The sequence below is a fragment of the Ursus americanus genome, chromosome 28 (assembly GCF_024610735.1).
Source record: "Ursus americanus isolate L20-20 chromosome 28, mUrsAme1.1.p, whole genome shotgun sequence".
Classification (NCBI taxonomy): Eukaryota; Metazoa; Chordata; class Mammalia; order Carnivora; family Ursidae; genus Ursus; species Ursus americanus.
In genome coordinates this window covers 24991479-25014042 of record NC_142154.1, presented here as the reverse complement: position 1 = coordinate 25014042, position 22564 = coordinate 24991479, and the positions used below count along the sequence as shown (strand labels likewise).

The window sequence follows — 22564 nt, the reverse complement described above, 5'->3', positions numbered from 1 at the left end:
TCTTCTTCTTCTTCTTCTTCTTCTGAGCCAATCAAAAGGAGAAGGTGGAGTACAAAATCCAAAACTGCATGACTCTGACCACAGACCTGCTCTATGGCCACGGATACAGGCATAGGAATGATGCAAAGGCAATATGAAGAAATAGCAAGGAGGGATGATAGGGGAAGAGCTGGAAATGGACCCTTGCAAGTGTTCTGATTTTCTTGTCTCAGTGAGTGTCAAGAGCAGAGCGGAAAAGGGAGCAAGGTCCAAAGAACAGGGTTATTCCCAGGGAACATTGGGATCTGTAAGGATTACTTCTTATACTGAAATAGCCATTCAGTGACAACCATAAAGAGATAGAACCAGTAGGAAAAGTGTCATTAGACAAAGGAAATTTTCTCCAGCTTATGTAACCGATGGCCTACTGTGCTAATAACATATCACCATGGTGAAGGAAGGTTGTCTCTGGCAAGCCAACATTTAGTTACCTTGGGAAATAGGCCTGAGTTTCCCCAGATTATATGTTGATTAAAAAGAAAATGGAACTCAAACCAAAATCTTCAGCTGAGTAGACGAGTTACCCTCCGGATGAACATTAACAACTTAAGCTCCTGACCCTCTAAGGGATTCCTAATTAAGGAAGGAATTCCCTACCTAGGCAGCCAGCCTCCAAACAGGTTCCAGGCTATTAGCAGTTTAAACTTCTTAAAACTGACTCCTGCCAAAAGTATTCAGGGTTTTCGTAGAAAACAAAGTTGTGGTAAATCATGTCCTGCGTGGTCTATAAATATGCATATCAAAGAACTTAATAAATTAATTTGCTCTGTTCCTTTCACAAATTTCAGTTCAGACATTTGTATTCACACACCAAAATAAGTGTTATCTGTAAAGTACAGGTAGATAAAAGTGTCCTTATGAATTAAATTTTAAATCATGAAACTATAAAGAAAATACTAAATACAAGATACTACTAAAACTCAAAACACATTTTCTTTATTACTATATCACCTTAATGATATCATATTAATATTTCTAAGATGACAATTAAATGTTGGCAAAGTGAAATATTAATCTTTTTTACTTGTTTGGCCAACAAATGGTTCTTTTTTCTTCCACACATTCATATATCTACCAAGTACCTTCTTTTTGAGAGAATGATGTACTTTGCTAGATCCCTGAGATACCAATCGGTCAATCTACTGGGAAACACCCATAAAATTAGTGCTAGACAATGATTACTGACAATTTTCGAGCTCATTTAATCCTCACAAGATCCTTGTCTATGAGGCAGGCGCTGGTATTATCTTCCCCATTTTATAGACGAGAAAACTGAGTCTTAGAGAGGTAAGGTAACTGTCCAAGATGATACAACGTGTAAGTATCAGCCTGGAATTTAAACCCAGACAGGATGGTGCCAGAGTTCTTGTTCTCTACTATGTCTCATATTTTCTCTTTCATTACAATCTTTCTCTTTCATTACATAATACAATGCAATGTGATAAATGCTACCCTGGGGCAAGGTCAGGAGCTGTGGAAGTAAATGGCTGTCCTACTTAATCTAGTGCTTGAGAGATTTCTTAAAAACGGCTTCCTGGTTGAACAACATCAGTGCTTACAAATACAGGGATAAAGTAAATCAGGGTGGTGTGGAAGGGAATGTGGAGAAGTGTGGTGTGACATGCTTGCTAGGATGTAGACACGAATAAGTACTGTAGGTGGCTTTAGCACAAGGTTTGGAGAGTTGTTCAATTTTATGCTAAACAAGACTCCCCTAGCACTTTTTAGAATGATGTGCTCAGTAAGAACACTCGATAGCTGTCTTGAGGCTTGACACTGCTTTACATAAAAGGGCACACTTTTAAGACCTAGGTTTGCCCCCTGTTAACTAGCATTTTAAACATGGGCGTATACTAGAGTATTCCTTGCCAGAGTTTTAAATTTCAACAATAATGCAATTCTTTTTACAGATAATTTTAAATTACCATCCTTCCTTATGTGAGTGTAAAATTTAAGATGTTTCTTCTGATCAAATGATTAGAAACAGGAATGTAACTCCATAATGAAAAAGATAAAGATATACAATATCAGCCACGGCAAGAAATATATCAATGAAGTTTAACCCAACGTAGGACTAGAGAAAATAAAATATTCTGAAAATCGAGAGTTAGCTGCAGGAAGTAATGTTAACTCTTTGTTTCAGTGATGTCATGGAAAAGACACTGGCCTCAGAGTAAGAGGCTCAGACATCAGCTGCAGCACATATTGGGTGTGTTGCTGTGGGCCATGCCCACAATCTTCCTGAGATTCAGTCCCTTATCTACTAATAAAGATACTGGCACAGGCTCTATCTTCCTCAAAGCACAAGAGGAGAAGCAAATGAAAACTGTAAAATGGTATATGTATAAATATCACTGTCACCATATACTAAGTGTTATAATTTGTTCAGGTCCCATGGAAAGATAATTTTGCTTTTAAGGAGTAATTAATTAAATCTGATTTTAAAAGACCAGACATAGTCAGATGTGATTTGTATCATAGAATTTCAATTTTCTTAGCGGGTGAGCAGTTCATTCAACCAAGCAGTGGTTTTTCCACATTTCCTCTCTGAATTAGAGGAGGAAGATGACTCACGGTGAGTTTGAAAGATTTTTCACTCAATCTTGTGAACAAAGACACCGTCTCTATTTTTAAAATTCTGACTCCAAAAACCAGACTGATTTATTACTCAGATTGCACTCAGACAAATATGGCAAAAAGCCAAGAAGAAACCACTTTTAGAGTTTCTTCTCCTGAGCTATTTTAAACATATATTCCTATTTGCATTCAAGATATAAATCTCACTCCAGTGCCATGTTAAAGCATGTCTCATTGAATAAAATGCTAACTGATTTAGTGGACTATTTACTAAATGAAGCAATCTCACAATTCTCCTTCACATGAAGTGCATTAAAGCAATAATAACAGATAATATTTATATGTAGGAATGGTAATTATGCACTTTACATATGCTAGTTAACTTAAATTCACAACAGCTATATAAAGGAGAAGGCAATTTCCTTCTCATTTATGAGAGATGTGCATGGATGGATCACAGAAGTTGCCCGAGGTCAGATAGCAGGTAAGAGGTGCTGCTGCACTCAAAGCTGCGCAGTCTGGCTCCACTGCTCCTACCCTCTGTGCTTTTTCTTTACCACGGGCACTGTTGGAGAAAATATTTTTTAAAAATTCTACTGGAGCATGACCTACCTATTGAATATATAAAATTTCATGTACAGAATAATTTTGGGGGAGTTTGGAGAATTAGCAGAAGCTGCTAAACCTAAAGCCTAAATAAACTTTAAAAATATCACATCAAATGGTGTGGCTTTTGCCATTGTCATAGAAAAGCAATTCTTTCCTATGGTTACTTTGAAGATAACAACTTCACTCTCTTAGGGGGCCTATTTGGGGCTTTGTAACAAAACAGGCACCAGGGGAAAAGCTACTAGTGCAGTTAAATTTGGGCCCCAGGTTTCTGACTTGATCTCCTCCTTTGATGCCTTTGTTAGGACTGCCTCCGCTAAAAAGCCACTTCTAAGCATGCTCTGAGCATGCTCTAAGCTTACCATAAGTATGCCACCACAGACTGTATTTCACATTTCTGGTCCCATTTCTAGATGCTTTGACACTCTGGATAAAAAATGCTGTGTGTCTTGTCCAAGTGATCTTAGATAACGGGACTCAGGTTCAGATGGACATTATGGGTAGCCTTGATACAGCAAAGAAATGGAATAGTACGCAAATATCTTAAAGGTTTAACCCAAAGAGAGAAGCAGTTTGCTATAAAAATCACAAAATCAATCTCTCTCTCTCTCCCTATGTTCCCTTAGCCTGAAAACATCATCACTTCACTTTTATTTTTGTTGCCTCATTTTAAATTGTTTCTCTTTATTTATATTTAATAGAAGTAAAATTAACATATAGTGTTTTATTAGTCTCAGGTGTACACTATAATGATTCAACTCTATACGTTTCTCAAAGCTCATCAAGGTAAGTGTACTGTTAACCCCCTTTCTCTACCTCCCCTCTGGCAAACCACTAGCTTGTTTAAGACTCTGATTTTTGTTTGTCTCTTTTTTTCTTTGTTTGTTCATTTGTTTTGTTTCTTAAGCTGGGCATATGAATGAAAAAAAATAAATTCTCTGTTTCTTTTCACATTTTGAATTCCATTGTCTTTTGGCAGCCTTGATTTCTGGTTCAAAGTCAGACATCTATGTTAATTTTGGTCCTTTGATGATAATGTGTTTTTTGTTGTTGTTGTTGTTGTTTTTGTTTTTCTTTCCATGCTTAAAGACATATTTTCTGCCTTTGGTCTTTGGCAGTTCAGTGGTTTCCTTTGTATTATACATCCTTTGGAGTTCACAAGTGTTACTGAGTGTGTGAATGAATGTCTTCATCTATCTGGTAAGTATAAGCCTTTACTTCTTCAGATAGTGCTTCCCAGTTTCTATGGCCTACATTTCTGGGATTCCAATTGCACTGTTTTTAAATTTTTTTTAACCAATTCACTTACATTATAACTTTATCATATCCCACATATTTATTGCACTCTTAACTTTTTAATTATTTATTCCTATTTTTTTCCTTCAGTTATGATATTTTCTATTGATCTGTTTTATAGTTAACTGGTCATATTTGTCCTTTTATCTATTTTTTATCTAGTAATTTGTTTAGCTTTTATGTTTGTAATTAAAATCCTTGAATTTAAAAAATCCATTTGAATGTTTTCTATTTTATAAATTCCTGTTCTCTGGTGAAAGTATCAATATTTTCATTCATCATATTTTCTTTTCCTCTGTTCTCTTAACAATATTATTTATTTCCATACCAAAATATTTGCTGGCTAAGTCCAATATCTTAATTACCTTGCGGGTTTGTGTTTATCCTCTCTTATTTTTCCTTCGGGTTTTGTTCATGTGGCAACAGCATACACCTTGTGTAAAATTTGTATGAAACTATTTCTTGTTTTGTTTTGTTTTTGTTTTTTGTTTTTTATCCTCCAAAGACAGTTCATCATTTTCTCTTTTTGGTCAGTAAGTTTGGGACTAGTCACTCTAACACAATGAGGGGCTGGGGTAACTCAAGGCTCAGTTAGTTGTAGTAGGATAAGTTTTGTTTTTGTTTTAGTGTGTGTGTTGGTTTTTGTTTGCTTGTTTGTTTTTGTTTTTGTTTTGGTCTCTTCCACAATTCCTCTATGCTATAACCCTTCAGAGATTCTGAGTGTTTGGTGTGTTCACCATTGTCCCTATTCCTGGTGCATCTTCAATGATAATTCTTGTCTTCCCAACACTGATGGTTGTGAGATTATTCTGCTTCTCAGAGACTTTTTGCTTGCTTTAACTTCCTTCTCTTCACGGTATCGGAATTCAGAAAATGTTAGGAGAGTAGAGTTCATTTCCTCTTCATCCTTTCCACCTGGGATTCTGGCCCAAAGAGCCTTTAATTATTAATCTTGTTGATTGTTGATGCTCTAACCCAAAGAAATAGCTTTTCAGAGCACTCTCTCCTGAGTCTTTACCTATATTTTAAAATTCATTTTCTATTCCAGATGCACAGCAAATGTCCACAAAGATAAAGCCACAAAAGAATGTGGGTTCACCTTTCTATATGGTGTCCACTTTTCCAGGATTTTGTACCCTCAAGTCATGGTTCAGCACCTACCTGATGTGTTTAAAGATATTATAATGTTATCCTATCAATTTATTTTTTAGTTTATCTCAGCTAAAGAGTTGGTATACTGCAAGCCACTCAAAATAATTGGAAGCAGAACTTCATCATTATGATTCAGTTTCTTTTCATTTCTTTTATAACAGTTTTAGATTTACAGAAAAATTGTGAAGATAATGGGTCCCCATGGTCCCTACACACAGTTTCCCCTATTATTAACAATTGCATTGGTATAGCCCATTTGTTACAGTTAGTGAGCCAATATTAATGCCTTATTAGTAACTAAAGCCCATACTTCATTCAGATTTTTGAAGTTTTTTCCTAATGTTTTTTTTTTTGTGTGTGTGTTCCAGAATCTTAATCTGGATTGACTTTAAGTGATTGTGACAGTTTTTTAGGCTTCCCTTGTCTGTAACTTTCTTGACAGTTTTGAGAAGTACTGGTAAAGTGTTTTGTAGGATATCCCTTGACTGTAATTTGCTGATGTTTTCCTCATTATTAGAGTGGGCTTCTATGATTTGGGGAGGAAATGACCAGAGGTAAAATACCATTTTCATCACATTAAGGGTACATGCCACAAACATTATATGACTGTTGATGCTGACCTTGATCCCCTGGCTGAGCTGGTGTTTGTCAGATCTGCTCTGTAAAATTATTTTTCCATATTGTACTCCTCTCCATACTGCACTCTTTAGAAGGAAGTCACTATGTGTAGTTCACACATGAGGAGTGGGAGTTAGTCTACATTTCCTTGAGGGCATAACATCTACATAAATTACTTGGAATTTTTATGCATGGGGTATTTGTCAAATTTCTCCTATTTATCTAATCATTTACTTACATCAGTAAGGACTCCAGATCATTGTCATGTATACTTATTTTACACTTGGTTATAGTTTAACACCATTTTATTTATTTTATTGCTCAAATTTTTCAGCTTCAACAATTGTGACAAATTTTAGTTGGTTCTTGTTTCCCTTTGACATACCTTGGCATTGTTTGTGTGTTTTCTTTCTTCCTGGCACTACAAGATATTCTAATCTTATATATTTCCTGCCCCAGCCCTACAATCAATCATTCCTCCAAGGAGTCCTGTTTCCTTTTACTGGAGAACGGCATTAGAAACCAAGATTTGGGCTCACTGATACTAGGGTGTCATTGCTTATACAACCTCTCAGATGACAGAGGAAGAAAATGTATGTGTATATACTAACCTGTGCATATACACATATCTATAGTTAGTTTACTTCTTTTAAATTAATACAACTTTTTTGAAAACTCACACCAAATATCTTGCCACTGACTTATTTCAAATAATTCATATATATATATATATATATATGTGTGTGTGTGTGTGTGTGTGTGTGTGTGTATCCTTAAATTCCCTGCATGTTTTTTCAGTGAATATATTGATATTCATATTTTAAGTTAGAATAAATTGTTAGAATAACAACCTAGTGGAGGCATACCTTATGTTACTAGTCTTTGCTTTATTGCACTTCACAGATATTGGATTTTTTATAAATTGAAGGTCTGTGGCAATCCTGCATCCAGCAAGTGTACTGGCACCATTTTTCCAAAAGTATGTGCTCACTTTGTGCCTCTGTGTTACATTTTGCTAATTCTCCCATTATTTCAAACTCTTTCATTGTTACTTTTATTATGGTGATCTGTGATCAAGTGATCTTTGATGTGACTGTTCTAATTGTTTTGAGGTGCCTTGAAAGGTGTCCTTATAAGACTACAAATCTAATTGAAAAATATCATGTGTGTTCTGACTGCTTCACCAACTGTTTCCCCATCTCTCTCTCTCTCCTCAAGCCTCCCTATTCCCTGAGACACACAATATTGAAATTAGGCCAATTAATAACCCTACAGTGGCTTCTAACAGTTAAGGTGAAAAGAAGAGTCATACATCTCTCACTTGAAATCAAAAGCTAGAAATGATTAAGCTTAACAAGGAAGGCATGTCGAAAGCTGAGATAGGCCAAAAACTAGGCCTCTTGTGCCAGTTATCCAAATTGTGACTACAAAGGAAAAGTTTTTAAGGAAATTAAAAGTGCTACTCCAGTGAACAGAGAAATGATAAGAAAGTGAAACAGCCTTATTGCTGATATGAAGAAAGTTTTAGTGGTCTGCATAGAAGATCAAAAGAGCTACAACATTCCCTTAAGCCAATACTTGTTGCAGAACAAAACTCGTTTTTTCAACGGTATGAGGGCTGAGAGAGATGAGGAAGCTGCAGAAGAAAAGCCTGAAGCTATCAGCAGTTGGTTCATGAGGTTTAAGAAAAAGAAGCCATCTCCATAATGTAAAAGTGCAAGGTGAAGCAGCAAGTGCTGATGTGGAAGTTGCAGCAAGTTCTCCAGAAGATCCAGCTCAGATAATTAATGAAGGTGGCTACACTAAGCAATAGATTTTCAATGTAGATGGAAAAGCCTTATAGTGGATTATGATACTGTCTAGGACTTTCACAGCTAGAGAGGAGAAGTCAATGCATGGCTTCAATGCTTCAAAGGACAGGCTGACTCTCTTGCTAAGGGCTTATGCAGCTGGTGACTTTAAGTTGAAGCCAATGTTCATTTACTATTCTAAAAATCCTAGGGCCCCTAAGAATTATGCTAAATCTAGGTACCTGGGTGGCTCAGTTGATTAAGCATCTGACTCTTGATTTTGGTTCAGGTCATGATCTTGGGGTCATGAGCTTGAGCCCCACATTGAGCTTTACACTCACCAGGGAGTCTGCTTGTGATTCTCCCTCTCCCTCTGCCCCTTGTCCTCCTGCTCTCTCAATCTCAAATAAATAAATAAATAAACAAACAAATAAATAAATAAATAAATAACTTTAAAGATAAAGAATTCTGCTAAATTTATTCTGCCTGTGCTCTACAAATGGAATAGCAAAGTCTGGTTGACAGCACATCTGTTTACAACATGGTTAATTAATATTTTAAGCCAACTGTTGAGATCTGCTTAGAAAGGATTTGTTTTCCAAAATAATGCTGCTCATTGACAATGCACCTGGTCACCCAAGAGCTCTGATAGAGATGTATGAAATTAATATTGTTTTCATGCCTACTAATGTAACATCCATTATGCAGCCCAAGACTCAAGGAATCATTTCAATTCTCAAATATTACTATTTAAGAAATAAATTTCTAAGGCTATAGCTACCATAGATAATGATTCCTCTAATGGTTCTGGGCAAAGTTAATTAAAAACATTCTGGAAAGGATTCACCATTCTGATGCCATTAAGAACATTAGTGATTCATAGGAAGAGGTCAAAATATCAACATGAACAGGAGTTTGGAAGAAGTTGATTCCAACCCTCCTGGATGACTTTGAGAGGTTCAAGACTTCAGTGGAGGAAGTGACTGCAGATGTAGTGGAAATGGCAAGAGAACTAGAATTAGAAGTGGAGCCTGAAGATGTGACTGAATTGCTACAATCTTAGGATAAAACCTTAATGGATGAGGAGTTGTTTCTTATGGACAAGCAAAGGAAAAGTGGTTTTCTTGAGATGGAATCCACTCCTATAAGATGCTGTGAAGATTGTTGAAATGACAACAAAAGATTTAGGATGTTACATACACTTAGTTGATAAAATACTGGCAGGGTTTTTAGAGGATTGACTTCAATTTTCAAAGAAGTTCTATTGTGAATAAAATGATATCGAATAACATTGGATGCTGCAGAGAAATTATTTGTGAAAGGAAGAGTCAATTGATGTGGCAAACCTCACTGTTTTCTTGTTTTAAGAAATTGCCACAGCCGCCCCAACTTCAGCAACTACCACCCTGATTGACTGATCAGTCATCAACATCAAGATATGACTGTCTACCAGCAAAAAGATTATGACTTGTTGAAAGCTCAGATGACAGCATTTTTTGGCAATAACATTTTTAAAATTAAGATTCGTACATTATTTTCTTAAACATACTGCTATTGCACACTTAATAGCATAAACATAACTTTTATATGCACGGAGAAATTTAAAAAATATGATATTTATTTTATTGTGGTGGTCTGGTACCAAACCAGCAATATCTATGAGTTATGTCTGTAGATGTATTTCCTATTATAATTGGTGGACTTTATACATTTAGATATAAAGTTCCTGATTTCAATTTTGCAAGGTGGCATTTGGCTAATACAAAGGAAAAGATTTTCTGCAACCATCCTTGGAGGAATAGTTGAGGAAGGCACAAAGACTATATAAAGAATGTTAAAAAAAAATCAGTAACATAAGAAATACAGCAAACTGTCAAGTCAGTCAGAAATCATAGTAGGAGATTATTCTTCACTGGCTTTGATGTCACAGTAATGCAATTGTTATCCACCAGCTATGATCTAGTCTGGTCCACCCAGTGCATGCCAACCTTCAGTATCATCAGAATCACAGAAGGAGTATGAAAGATCCTCCCAAAAGATTCTGATCTAAAAGGTTTGGGATGAGGCCCAGTAATCTCAATTTCTTACCACCTACTAGGTGATGCAAAGGCTGCCCATTAGCAAGTCACATACATGCTAGTAGCGCTGGCATGGCCTGTTTTCTTCACAGTCAATGCAAACAGTCCACTTGGGAGGGGACACTGATCCTTAAGGGAATCCAAGTATAAACAATGTGTTCAGGACAAAGAGAAAGTCTCATTTCCAAATGCAATCAAAACACTAATTCTCATAGTATACGATACTTCTTAGGTTACTGTTATGGGTTGAATTGTGTTCCCCAAAAGGTACTGTAGTCCTAACACGCAGTACCTCAGAATGTACATTATTTGGAAATATAGTAATTGCAGATGAAATTAGTTAAGATGAGGTCAGACTGGAGTAGGGTGGACTCCGAATCCAATATGACCGGCATTCTTATACAAAAGGGTATTTTCAAACACAGAGACAGACATGCACAGAGGGAAGATGACATGAAGACACAGAGACAATGTCATCTATAAGCCAAGGTGGGGGGACCTAGGACAGATCCTTCTGTACAGTCCTCAGAAGGAACCAACCCTAGTGACACCTTGAATTTGGACTTATCACCTCCAGAACAGTGAAACAACCATTCCATGCTACTGTTACAACAGCCCCAGGAAACAAATACAGTCACTCATGCTCTTCAATGGTGTTTGCAAAATTTAGATAAGCATATTTATTATTTTATATCAAAGTCTCAGAATAATATAAATAGCATTTTTTATATTCTTATTAACAGAGAAAAGTAGGACCAGTCAGATAAAACTGACTCTCCAGTCACACAAGGATGTTGAAGATTGTGAAGGATGTGAAGATTGTGAAGGATGTGAAGATTGTGCTTACATGTGTTCTGGGATGATGTGAGGCAATAATGAAGACAGTCCACTTCAAAGTACTTAGTGTTGGCAATGCACCTAGAGACTAGACACCTGGCCTTATGATTAAGAGTTTTTGCAGTGTTTTTCCATTTCACAGATAAGTTCCACAGAATTATTTATACGTATTGAAAAACATGGAATAATAGTATCCATCCTCTTCAAACTTCACAGTGATTCTGGGAACCGGTTAGATGGATAATGCTCCTAATGCCTTAATCTTGGAAAAAAGAGATGTGTAATTCTATATTTTTGTTATAATCATTTTGAGTTAGGAGACTGAAAACAAGAAATGACATTTCTATAAAAAGACATTTATCTAACAGGGATCCTCTAAAATGCCATCAGAGCACTGTGGGTGATCCTCCATGTTGCAAAATGCCAGACACACTTCACCACACAACTGTGCTTCATGAATATTCATTAAATTGTCTTAATTGTTGACACTTAAATTCATGCTAGATATGGCCAGAAAAACACATACAGAACAGCACACTGTTGTGTGCAGGTACAACATGTTTTCTCATCCTTGGAGGCTCCAGCTACCATGCTCCCATCTCACATTATCTTGAGTACATAGAGATTCTGCACAGTTTCTATGAGAAATGATCCTTCCCATTTATCCCTGCTGCACTTTCTTGCAAACCTCAATTGTAACCAGAGGTTTAAATTTCTCTCTGCAAATTGGGCATTAGATAAATGAATAAATGAGTGCTGGTTTCTTACATATATAATCAACATTTTATATATATTTGCAAAAATGATTATGAAGAAGCTGATCAACACAGCAAAGCTGAACATTTGTCATGATGCTGCTTTAGGACTTTAAGGGGTTCATAGTACCTGTTTTTCATATCCATTAGGTTGGATATGAATTCTATTAACCTTGAGTTTTCTACACAAAGAGGAACATGCTACCTGGGAATTCCCTCAATAGGAAGTAGGGTATCAGGTCAGATCTCCTCAAAATGTGGTGATCCCCATTCTGGGGATCCTAGAAAGATGATATGAGGTTAAGAATAGTGTGAGGAGACACTGCATAACATGAAACCCACCTCAATCATCAATATACTTTTAAGAGTATGAAAACCTAATATTTTTGATCAGTAGATAAACTTCTACAGGAGCAGACTTTTTTGTTTGTGTTTGCTTTTGTTTTCATACTTGGAGACATTACAACACATGAATGTGATTGCCAATAAAGAAATATCTAAAATAACTATTTGTATTTTTTTACTTTATTTTGTAAACACTCATTCTACTAATGAATTGATTTCCTGGTTCACATAACCTGGATTCTGCCAATAATCAACAACAATCTGTGAGAATTGTATTGATGCTGTGATTAATGCCTATCAATGGCTAATGGTGCAAGTAAAGATTATCAGTTAGTAAACATATGAATTGAAATATTTTTTATATGTAAAGAATGTTCTTGTTATGCGTGTAATTATAGAAAGGATTGACTATGGTTATAAAACTTTTAAAAAGTATGAACTCAGATTTATTCTAATTTTCTTATGGACAATAGAGTTGGTAAAAATAAAAAAATCTTCCTGTAAGGAAATTAGTATTCTCCATGATAAAAATTTAAATGAGACATAAATCTACAAGCTTCTCTGTGGCAGAATGCATTTCTTCTTTTCCTGTCTCAGAATACATGCAAGCGTCACATGTAAATATTCCATATTTGTCCAAGGAAAAAGCTCAGTTATTGACTAGTATGTCGATTTTGTGGGGCTATCTTTTTTTTCGCATTTTTCCCTCCATGATGACATTTAGTACTCAGTATGTCTTCTAAATCCCAAAAAACAATATTATTATACACAAATAGAATGCCCAAAGTGATGTTTTGTAGACTAATAATGCTACTCAGAAAGTTGTTGGATATTCCATGAAAAAAGTATTTTCTGGTATAATGTATCTGAGAAGTGCAGGATTAAACATCGACTGATTTATTTAACACAATTCTTCTTTATGTTTAGACATATTGGACCTCTTCAGGGAGAGAATGCAGCATGCAGTGTTTCCTAATTTATTGCCGTGGTTAGGAAACACTTCTGCTAACATTGATGTTGGTATCTTGTAGTCTGGTGACCCACAGAAAATGGTGGGGAGCTGCTGAGACACCTGGCTGTATGTGAAGTGCCAGCAATAAGCTCTCCTTTTACCTTTGTGCTCCTGCAGCAGTTGGTGGAACACATTTATATTGACACATCTCTCACTAAATTCTAAATCCCTATGGTCATTGCTAGCCTGAAGACTCCTTAAGATCAAGAAGTGTCCATCACATTTTAGCTTTACAGGGAACCCTTTTGCAACTAAAAGAGTTAATATATGATTGAATCTGAGAATAGTAGTGGAAGATACTTTTAAAGGCATAGCAAAGTTTGTATAAAAATAAAGAAGAAATCAGCTCATTATGAACATTTCCACCACTTCCTAAATGGTTTAGAGTTTTCTGTCATGATATTTTAACAGAAAAATCACTTTGCTTATATTTAACACCTCTTAGCAACACAATCATCCCATACCCATAAGGCTTGTCTAGGGTTCTATGGCAAGAGTAGTTCGTATGGGCTTTGAAGCACTCCAGTTCCACCAATAACTTGCTGTGGGCACATTACTTCACTGATGAGTGTTGGGTTCCCTAATAGTAATAATATGTGGGCATTGTGAAGTCTAAATGATTTAGTTCATGTAAAACATTTAAAATAATAACAGGCATATTATACATTAGCTGGCATTATTATAGTCAACGTCATCCAGCCCAATTACCAAACTGCTTTACAGATCTTTGGGGAAAATGTTTTACTCACAGCCATACATCCAGATGCCAGAATTCATATTGTACAAGGTAAGACCTTGGGAATCACCCTGAAAGTGCAGGTGAAATCCAACAGCTGTATTCCCTTCAGGCAAAGAACTTCACAGGCTGGGACAATCAGGGAGGGATACAATCTCAGGAAGGCATTATTCCAAAAGATCTGTTCTTATGGGTATCACCCTCTGGTTGTGACTAGTTATAGACAGCTTCCAGCATGAGTCTTCTGCAGAAACATGGGCATCAACTTGTTCAACCCCCATTTCACAGATAATAGATGAGCCTACTAGATTACGAGTCCTATCCACCATTGAGAAAACTTAATGAGAATTTTCCTCCAGAATATCTGAATCAGTCTCATAATTCCCTCCTACACATGTCCAATCTTGTTTGATCGACATGATCACATACTGTTCTAATGTGCCTTATTTCATTCCCCTTTGTTTTTAATTTATTTGTTTTATTTCATATATACATCATTTACTAGAGTTGTTCATTTGACTGACAGAAAGTCTTTTAAATATAATACTTACTTTTCCTTCTTATTGCCTCTTTCTGAGTCAACACTCATGATTTCTTGTTGAGACTCACACATTCCTCCTAACTGATCTCCTTGACTCAAATATTTCCCTTTATAATTTGTTTAGGAGAACATTACTAGGAGCCAAGCACAGTCTACATGTTTCATATAATTAGTTGACAACATAGACAATAACCCCTTCATGTAACAAAACAAAAAAAGATAGACATAATAAATACATAAATTATATGATAGATTTTATCAACTAGTGAAGGCAGAGGTTCCTCATAGGGTAGGATTCAATGAGAAGATGATTGAGCACAGACCTACAGAACATAGGGAGTTAGTCATGCAGAAACCTTAATGAAAGGCATCTAGGCATAGAACATCAGTCAAAAATCAAATGGTGAGAACATGCTTGATACGGCAGAAGCAGCTGGAGAGAGTGCTTGGGTGAGATGTGGGGGACAGGCCATCAGGAGGTAAATCATGTAGGGCTTGGTAAGCCATCATAAAGACTGGCATTTGCTCTAAGCAAGAAGTGGTGTCATGAAACAGTTGTGAACAGAGAAATGTTGACCTGAGTAATGAAGTATCACTTTGTGGTGGACCATAAGTAGGCAAGTCTAGAATCAAAGGGGTAAATTGGGGGCTAATGCTATAACTGAGGAAAGGGATGATGATGACTCAAATCAGGATAGGAGCAATGGCATTGGTGGAAGCCATTACATTTAGAATGTTTTGAAGATATAGTCAAAAGCATTTGCTGATATTTTGGATTTGATGTATAAAAGAGGGAAGAGTTGATAATCCTGAAGTTTGGGCCTGAGAAAATGAAAGGATGGAGGGGTCACTATCTGGTAGGGAAAGACTACAGGTGGAATTGCCTATGAGCATGAATTTGGGACATGCCAAATGGGACTGGTCTCCAAGACATCCTAGAGGAGATCTTAAACTAGCGTTTGGGTCCACGATGCTGGAATTTACGAGATGTTTGATCTAGGAGCTGGAGATGTAAATTTTGGAGTTAACACCACAGAAGTCTTGATGAGACTCACAGAGGAGTGAGTATAGATAGAAAACAGAGTCCTGGGGCACTGCCAGATGAATAGAAGGTGGAGAAGACGGAGGTTCAACACGAAAACACAAACGAGACATCAGGAGGAAGAGAACAAAGAGAGGAACGTCCTGGGAGCCAAGGGAAGAGGAGTCATGGTGAGAGAAGGTTTAGCATTGTAGAGGTCCCTGGTGACCCTTCTGAGAACAGTGCTGGTGGAGAAGTGAAAGCCTGGCTGGGGTGGGCTCAAGAGAATGGCATGAAGGTACTGGGTAAGTGAGACCAGACGACTCTTTAGAAGAGTTTGCTGCAAAGAGCATGAATAGGGCAGTAGCTTGTGGAGGAAGGAGGATTGCAATAACATTGTGTTGGACACCTTCTGTTGTTCCTCCATACCTACTTTCTACTCTCTTCTACCTGCTTTATGCCCAGGAAGCTTCTGCCTGTGGCACACTATATAAGTTCCCTGAGCCTCAGCTTCTGGACACTGGGGAGAAGGAACAGATAATGTAAGGTAAAGGAGGTTAAACCATGTATCCTTAGGCTTCTTTCCTGCCTCTGCGCTATAGGCTGGCTGGATTCTCTGCTGAAAGTGACATCAGCTGTCATGCAGCCCTCTCACTTCTACTATTTCTCCAGATTCCAGTAACCACTCCCACTTCTTGCCTCTTCAGCTAAGTGGTAAACCTTCCCAATACCACTAGTTTGAGATTACTGCAATATGTCTATATTAGTTTCATATTTCTGTTGTAATAAATGATCACAAAATTAGTGGCCTGGAACAATAAAAATTCGTTATGTTATGGTTCTTCAGTTTAGAAGTCTAACACATATCTTGCTTGGCTAAAATTAAGATATCAGTAGGGCCATATTCTCTTCTAGAGGTTCTAGAATTAATTTCCTTGCTCTTTCCAGCTTCTACAACTAACCACTTGCCTTGGCTGGTTGGCCCTTCCTCCATCTTCAAATCCAGCAAAGTTACACCTCTCTGTGAGTTTCTTCCACAGTCACATTTCCTTTTGACTCTCTTCTTCTGCCTCCCTCCTCCACATTGAACCCATCTAGATAATCCAGGATAACCTCTCCATCTGAAAGTCAGCTGACTATCAGCCTTAATTCCATTTGCTACCTTAATTCTCCTTTTCATGTAACATGATGTACTCAGGTTCTGCGGATTAGAAAATGGACATCTTTGGAAGCCATTATTCTGTCTACCACAATGCCTTATTGCAATATGTCATAAGCCCTGCCAGCAAGATTGTAAATAGTTTTTTTCCCTTCATTAACTTCTTCTAATTACCCAGTTTGTGTGTGTCACTTGTTGCATGCTGGAAACCTAACTGAAACATTTTTTTTAAATGTTAGTGAAATAAAAGCTTGTTTTTAAGTAGATAGTAACAATCAAGTAGAGAGTTAAAAAAATGGTGTGAGTGAGAGGGAGATGTGCTGGAGCAATGTCTTGTGTAGGGGAAAGAACAGGATCTGGTGTACCTGTAGACAAGCAATGGGAGCTCATCTACAACACTGTGAGGGAGTAGTTGCAATAAGTGGGCAAAGATGTTGGACATTCTCTGATTTCCTCAAGATTCTAGGAATAGTGAGGAGCAAGATCACTAGTGGAAAGTAAAGAAGGTGTTGCTGTCAGAGGTTAGGACCAAGAACAAAATAGGAACCCCATCTAGGAAAGTGAAAAAATAAACAGACTAGAGTTTGCATTTTAATGGAGGTGCTATTTATTCCTAAGGGACTAAAAATTCTTTTTTGAGGGGAGAGGTGACAAATCTTTGATATTGCTATGTGTAGCCCTCCAAAAGGCCATGATATATAAAAAGATATACAAGCATATCTGTAGTATCAATATTTATAAGGGAGGCAATTAAAAATACCTAAAAAGCCTCCTTAGGAAAGGTGATAATGAATAAAAGATTGAGAAACACTGGACTAGCACATACTATGATACAATAACCTTAAAACTCTCCTGAAATTCATGGCCAACAACTTCAAAAGACAGCAGTGATGGAAACAGTGTGCTTTATTTATTATTATTTTTTCCCCATAATGCTGCCTGGTTGTGGTGTGCAGTGGGTAGAGGACTAGATTTCACTATGGTTGGTGTGTGCAAGAAAAGGGGGAAAGGGGACTGAAGGAGTAAAAGAGTGATTGTAATGATTTCTCCAGGATTTTCCACCAAGGAAATAAGACACAGAGCAATCTGGGCTGCTAACGACAGACATGAGAGGGTGGTGAACACCTTGGGCCCATGAGAAGTTTAGAAACGAAGAGTGAAAATCCATCATTTACATCTCACTCCCATCTTCAAACAGCATCTGATTTATTAGAGACAAGTGAGTTTAATTTTTTAATATAAATTAATTTCTTTAGAATGTATTTTTTGCTCATTTTCTAAAGGAGAGGGAGTGATTTATAAGATTCCATATAATGTGAAGTTTCATATAAAAACAGGAGAAACCAGAGAAGAAGAGCAGATGGAGAACATCCATGTATCAATGCCAATACATTGACTTCATGGAAAAAAGAATGATCAAAAAAAAAAAAAAAAAAAAAAAAAAAAAAGAAAAGAAAAAAAGGAAAAGAAAAAAAAATCCTGGGAAACAGGCATTTCTTATTCATAAGGGACTGTCCTAAGCATTGCTTTCATCTTACATACAATTTAGCTTAATATAACATCTATTTGTTACGCTGGTGTATAAATTCCTAGTTTGTTCATAAGTCTGTCATATCTACCATGTTTTTCTGGTGAAACTGAAGGATCCTTGCTGCCAGTGAATGTTTTCCATATATATTTTTTTTAATCCACAGTAATGTAATAGCACTCCAACCCATCTGAAGGGTAAATTTGCTTCAAATTTATGCACTCCTTGTTTGTGGAACCAAGTCCCTTAATCTCTAGCAGAACTAACTTACTTTCCTTGAGATTTGTGGACCATTGGCCTCAAGGAGTGAAGGACCAAACTTTCCCAGAAGATAAGGCCTGACTACATTTGAAAACAGCTGCCACTGATGCCAGCAAGTCTATTCAGGATCATATCCACTGGACTATGGACTAGAGGACTAGCCCCTGGGTACCTGCTTCTCCTGCATGTAGTCCCGCTCCCTTTTCCTATGCCTTTCCCTTCAAAACCTTCCAGCTTCAGCTGGACAGGGAAGATGGTCTTTGAGATGTTAGCCCACCATCTTCTCAGGTTGCTGGCTTCCTAAATAAAGCAACCTTTCCTCTCCTACCATCACATGTCTCTTAAGTATCGATTTTTGAGCAGTGGGTAGTTGAACCTGAGTTTGGAATGGGTTCTCTGTCTGGTAAAAGTATCGCCTAGCACATAATCACTCTGACTATTTCCTTGACTCCACAGCCCCCTCTATTTGCTGCTTCCCTGTGCTGGTATTCTCTTACAGTAATTTCAAACCCCTGTGGCAGCTGTGTTTTACATGCCTTTGCATTTTCTATCCTCTAAATCATCTTTCAGAGAACACCAAGAAAGGAAAAACAGAATTGACATTTGGCATTTAAATGTTGGAAGAATCCCCTCATTTAGTTACCCTCCTTTGGGCTACCTTAAACCCAAAGGTCCGCTAGTGCATTTCTTACCTTTCAGGAGCAGAATTACATTCTTAATGTAGGTGACTCATAATTGGGGAAAAGTCTCTCCAAAACACTTCCCTTCTTGCTGCCTCCGCAGATTATTTAAATAAATTATGATCTTCTATTCTTTTAACCTTATCATTGTTTAATATTTAAACACAGATGGCATTTCTCACCTTTACTACCATGACACCTATAGGGAAGTTTTGCTTTTCTCTGTTAATCAGATAGCTTTCAGATTTTCCTTAATGTGTAAATGTTCTATATTTTACAACTCTATCAAGAATTCAGACTATCCTTTAAAGATATTTACCACTGATTATCAAAGTTTACATCTTAATCTTAATTTTCAGTGAAACAAATTACGGACTTTTAAGAGCTAATAAACTATTCATATTAACAATAAGATCAGTAGAAGAGTTGGATCTAACCTCATCTGCAAACCCACACCCTGGCAAAATAAAATCAGTTGCAAAATAGTGGGTTATAGGAATAAATAAATACTCAAAAACAAACAAAAAACCCATGAAACAAAGCAAAAAAAAAAAAACACAAAAAAACCCTACAAACAAAACCCCTAAAACATTCAAATATGCTAACAGATGAAACATCTCTTTTTATCTAGTTACATACTTTATACCATGCATATAATGATCACTTAATAAAATCAAGTTGGTGGATAGTTACTGTGTTCGATATGTTGGAAAAGAAATATAAAGCTCAAAATAAAATTTAGGGTAAAGGAAAGAAAGAAGATAGAAATGAAAACTTGAAGGACATTTCACAGCAGCTTCTTTTATGTATAGATTCTCAATAATATTTTGTTCTTATTATGTATGTGGAAAGTTGTAGAACTCTCATCATTAGTAAAATCAGTTTATATAAATATAGTCAATAGTGGGAATCCTAGTTAAGTTTATAGACATGATGAGAGCACAAGTCTTGATTAAAAAATATAAGACAATTCTTAGGATCCTTTTTCCATCCCAATAAACATTAAAAAAATATTTTCACTCTTGAATCAGTTGTTTTGTCTCAAATATCACCGAGGTATATGATTACCCTAATATAATTAGTTAAAATATACACATGATGGAATTCTACATTAAAGGCGTGATTATGCCTCAGGCATCGGGGGGAAAATGTCAGATTTTTTTTTTTTTTATGATTCCTTAAAATAATTCTTACCTGCAGATGTTGTTACGATTTCTGTTGTGTTTCTGAGGCCCATAAAGTCAAACTGATAAAGCCTCCAGGATTTCTGATCAGCTGCCTCAACTGAATTTTTTCTCCATCTGTAAATCATTTCTTCTTTGGGGTAGCCATCTGAAAATACAGAATAAATATTAACACTTGAAGACATAGGTTTATAAAATATAAAAGTCAAAATTATAATTCTGATTATTTAACTGAAGTTGAAATTTTAGGCCATATTTGTTTTCAAAAATTTCCTCAAAGATACTAAAACTCAAAAATTAATCGGTAAAGGCCACTCAACCCAGAGAGTTCCTGCTGCAGATCTTTATCCTGCTGCAAGATGTTCCCAGCCACAAGCCAGGTCATCATTTGTGTGGACACAACATGTAAGGGGGCTACTGTCTATTTCTTTGACCTTAGAGAGCCACTTTTAGTCACCATAGGCTGTGGGCCATTTTAAAGTGTGGAGATGATGGTCAGAGTGTTACTAGTTTCCAGACTCTGAGATCTAACTACCTAGCCTACACTCATCACACCTTCACCTTTCCCCAGAACTCAGTCCATTTGAATCTCAGGAAAGACAGATTTAATAAGGCAATCACTCCAGGATTCCAGTGGTCAACTGACTCTCAGTCCTGTTCTGACATCAGTCTCCAGTTCTGATCAGTGAACTTTGACCTTTTTTAGAAACCAATGCTTATCTTACTCATTCATTACTCCAGGAAGCAAGATGCTGTTGTGTTTCTGCTGCCTTAAGCCTAGTGTGGCAACCTGCCCAGAGCCGGGTGTCATTGACAGGAGCTATTACTAGGGCCCCTTGGTCTCCCTGACCCAATTCAGAGATTGTCCCAGTGACTGCTTCTCAACTCCTGGATCTCCATTTTTGAATAGCGCTTGGGCAGCACTTGTTTTCCCCGTGCTCAATGGCAAGGTCTTCTCCCTGGGGCATGCCTCACCTAAGAGCAGGCCTAAATCCCATGTTGTTACTCAACACATGACAGCATTGGTATTATTAGCCGTTCGCTGATTCATATAGACATGAATGGCATGACTGCAGTAGGAGGAAATATATGCACTACCATCCTGAATATGAAAAGCACCATACTGGTATACACATACTTACACAAACATATTAATAAAGTGGTTGGAGATTTCTAATTAGGCATTGCAAAGATCAGTTTGCAAAACTCTGAAAGACAATATGCCTTCCTGGTATTTTCCCTTTCTTCCCATCAGGGCTAGCTTGGCTCCCTCATCCAAAGACTAAAATAAAACACAGGTATGCCCCCTGCTTTCTGATTGTGTATTGTTCTGTGAAATTATTGTCACCATTGCTGGGATACTTGCTCTCTTTTAACTTGACAGTGTTGATATCAAGGCACTGAGACTCAGCCCCAGACATTTCTATGAAGTAACAAGACATTTTACTTGGTCATAAACCACTGTCCTTCTTGCTTTATCTTCCTATCAGACCATCATAATCAGAAAAGTTACTTTATGCTATAATTCTTTCTTTTTAATTTGTTTTATTAAGCAGCTTTATTGAGGTGCAATTGACATACATAAAACATGCACAGTTCAGTGGTTTTTAACGTATTTTCAGAGTGGTGCAACTATTATCACAATGTAATTTTAGAATATTTTCATCACCCCAAAATGAAAACCCGGATACACTAGCAGTCACTCCCCATTCCTCTTCCTTGCACACAAGGCACACATCACCTGTCTCATCCAGTTCTTAGCATCCACTAATATATTTTCTGTCTATAGATTTGTCTATTCTGGACATTTCATGTAAATGGAATCACGCAACATGTTATCATTTGAACTGATGTCTTTCACTTAGTGTAATGTGTCCAAGGTTCACTCATATTGGAGCCCCTGTCAGTATTTCATCTTTATTTATTACCTAATAATATCCCACTACATGAATATACCACATTTTGCTTATCCATTTGTTAGTTGATAGGCAGTTTATCTGAGACTACTTCTATGCTTCTATGAATAGTGCTGTTATAAATGCTGCGTTTTCCTTTTTAAACAAACAAGGACTTCATGTATCTTTATGATGAGAGGTAGTTTTGCAACCGGGAGCAAGGCCCCCCTGAATTAAGCTATTACCTTCCCACAGAAACTAGGAGATTAGGATATTATCTTTCTTGATTATATTTTAAAGAAATGGCTCCCAGATCCTTAAGAAAGCCTTTAAAAAGATTTACATCTTGTTCCAAAACAGATTTCCCTTCCCTCAACCCGAACTTGTTTCTCCTCCATTTTTCTATCTAAGCAAATAGCTGTATTACCCACCTAATTGCTCGAGAGTTAAG

At 36.9% G+C, this 22564-nt stretch overlaps 1 protein-coding gene across 1 annotated transcript in view; it reads right to left on the bottom strand.

The window, feature by feature from the left end:
* The window catches only part of GABRG3 (gamma-aminobutyric acid type A receptor subunit gamma3), a 631894-nt gene that overhangs the window by 59234 nt on the left and 550096 nt on the right, over window positions 1-22564 (bottom strand). Inside the window, exon 6 of the mRNA XM_045795326.2 lies at window positions 20229-20366. Coding sequence (XP_045651282.2) covers window positions 20229-20366 — 138 coding nt within the window. The remainder of the gene's footprint in view (window positions 1-20228; window positions 20367-22564) is intronic.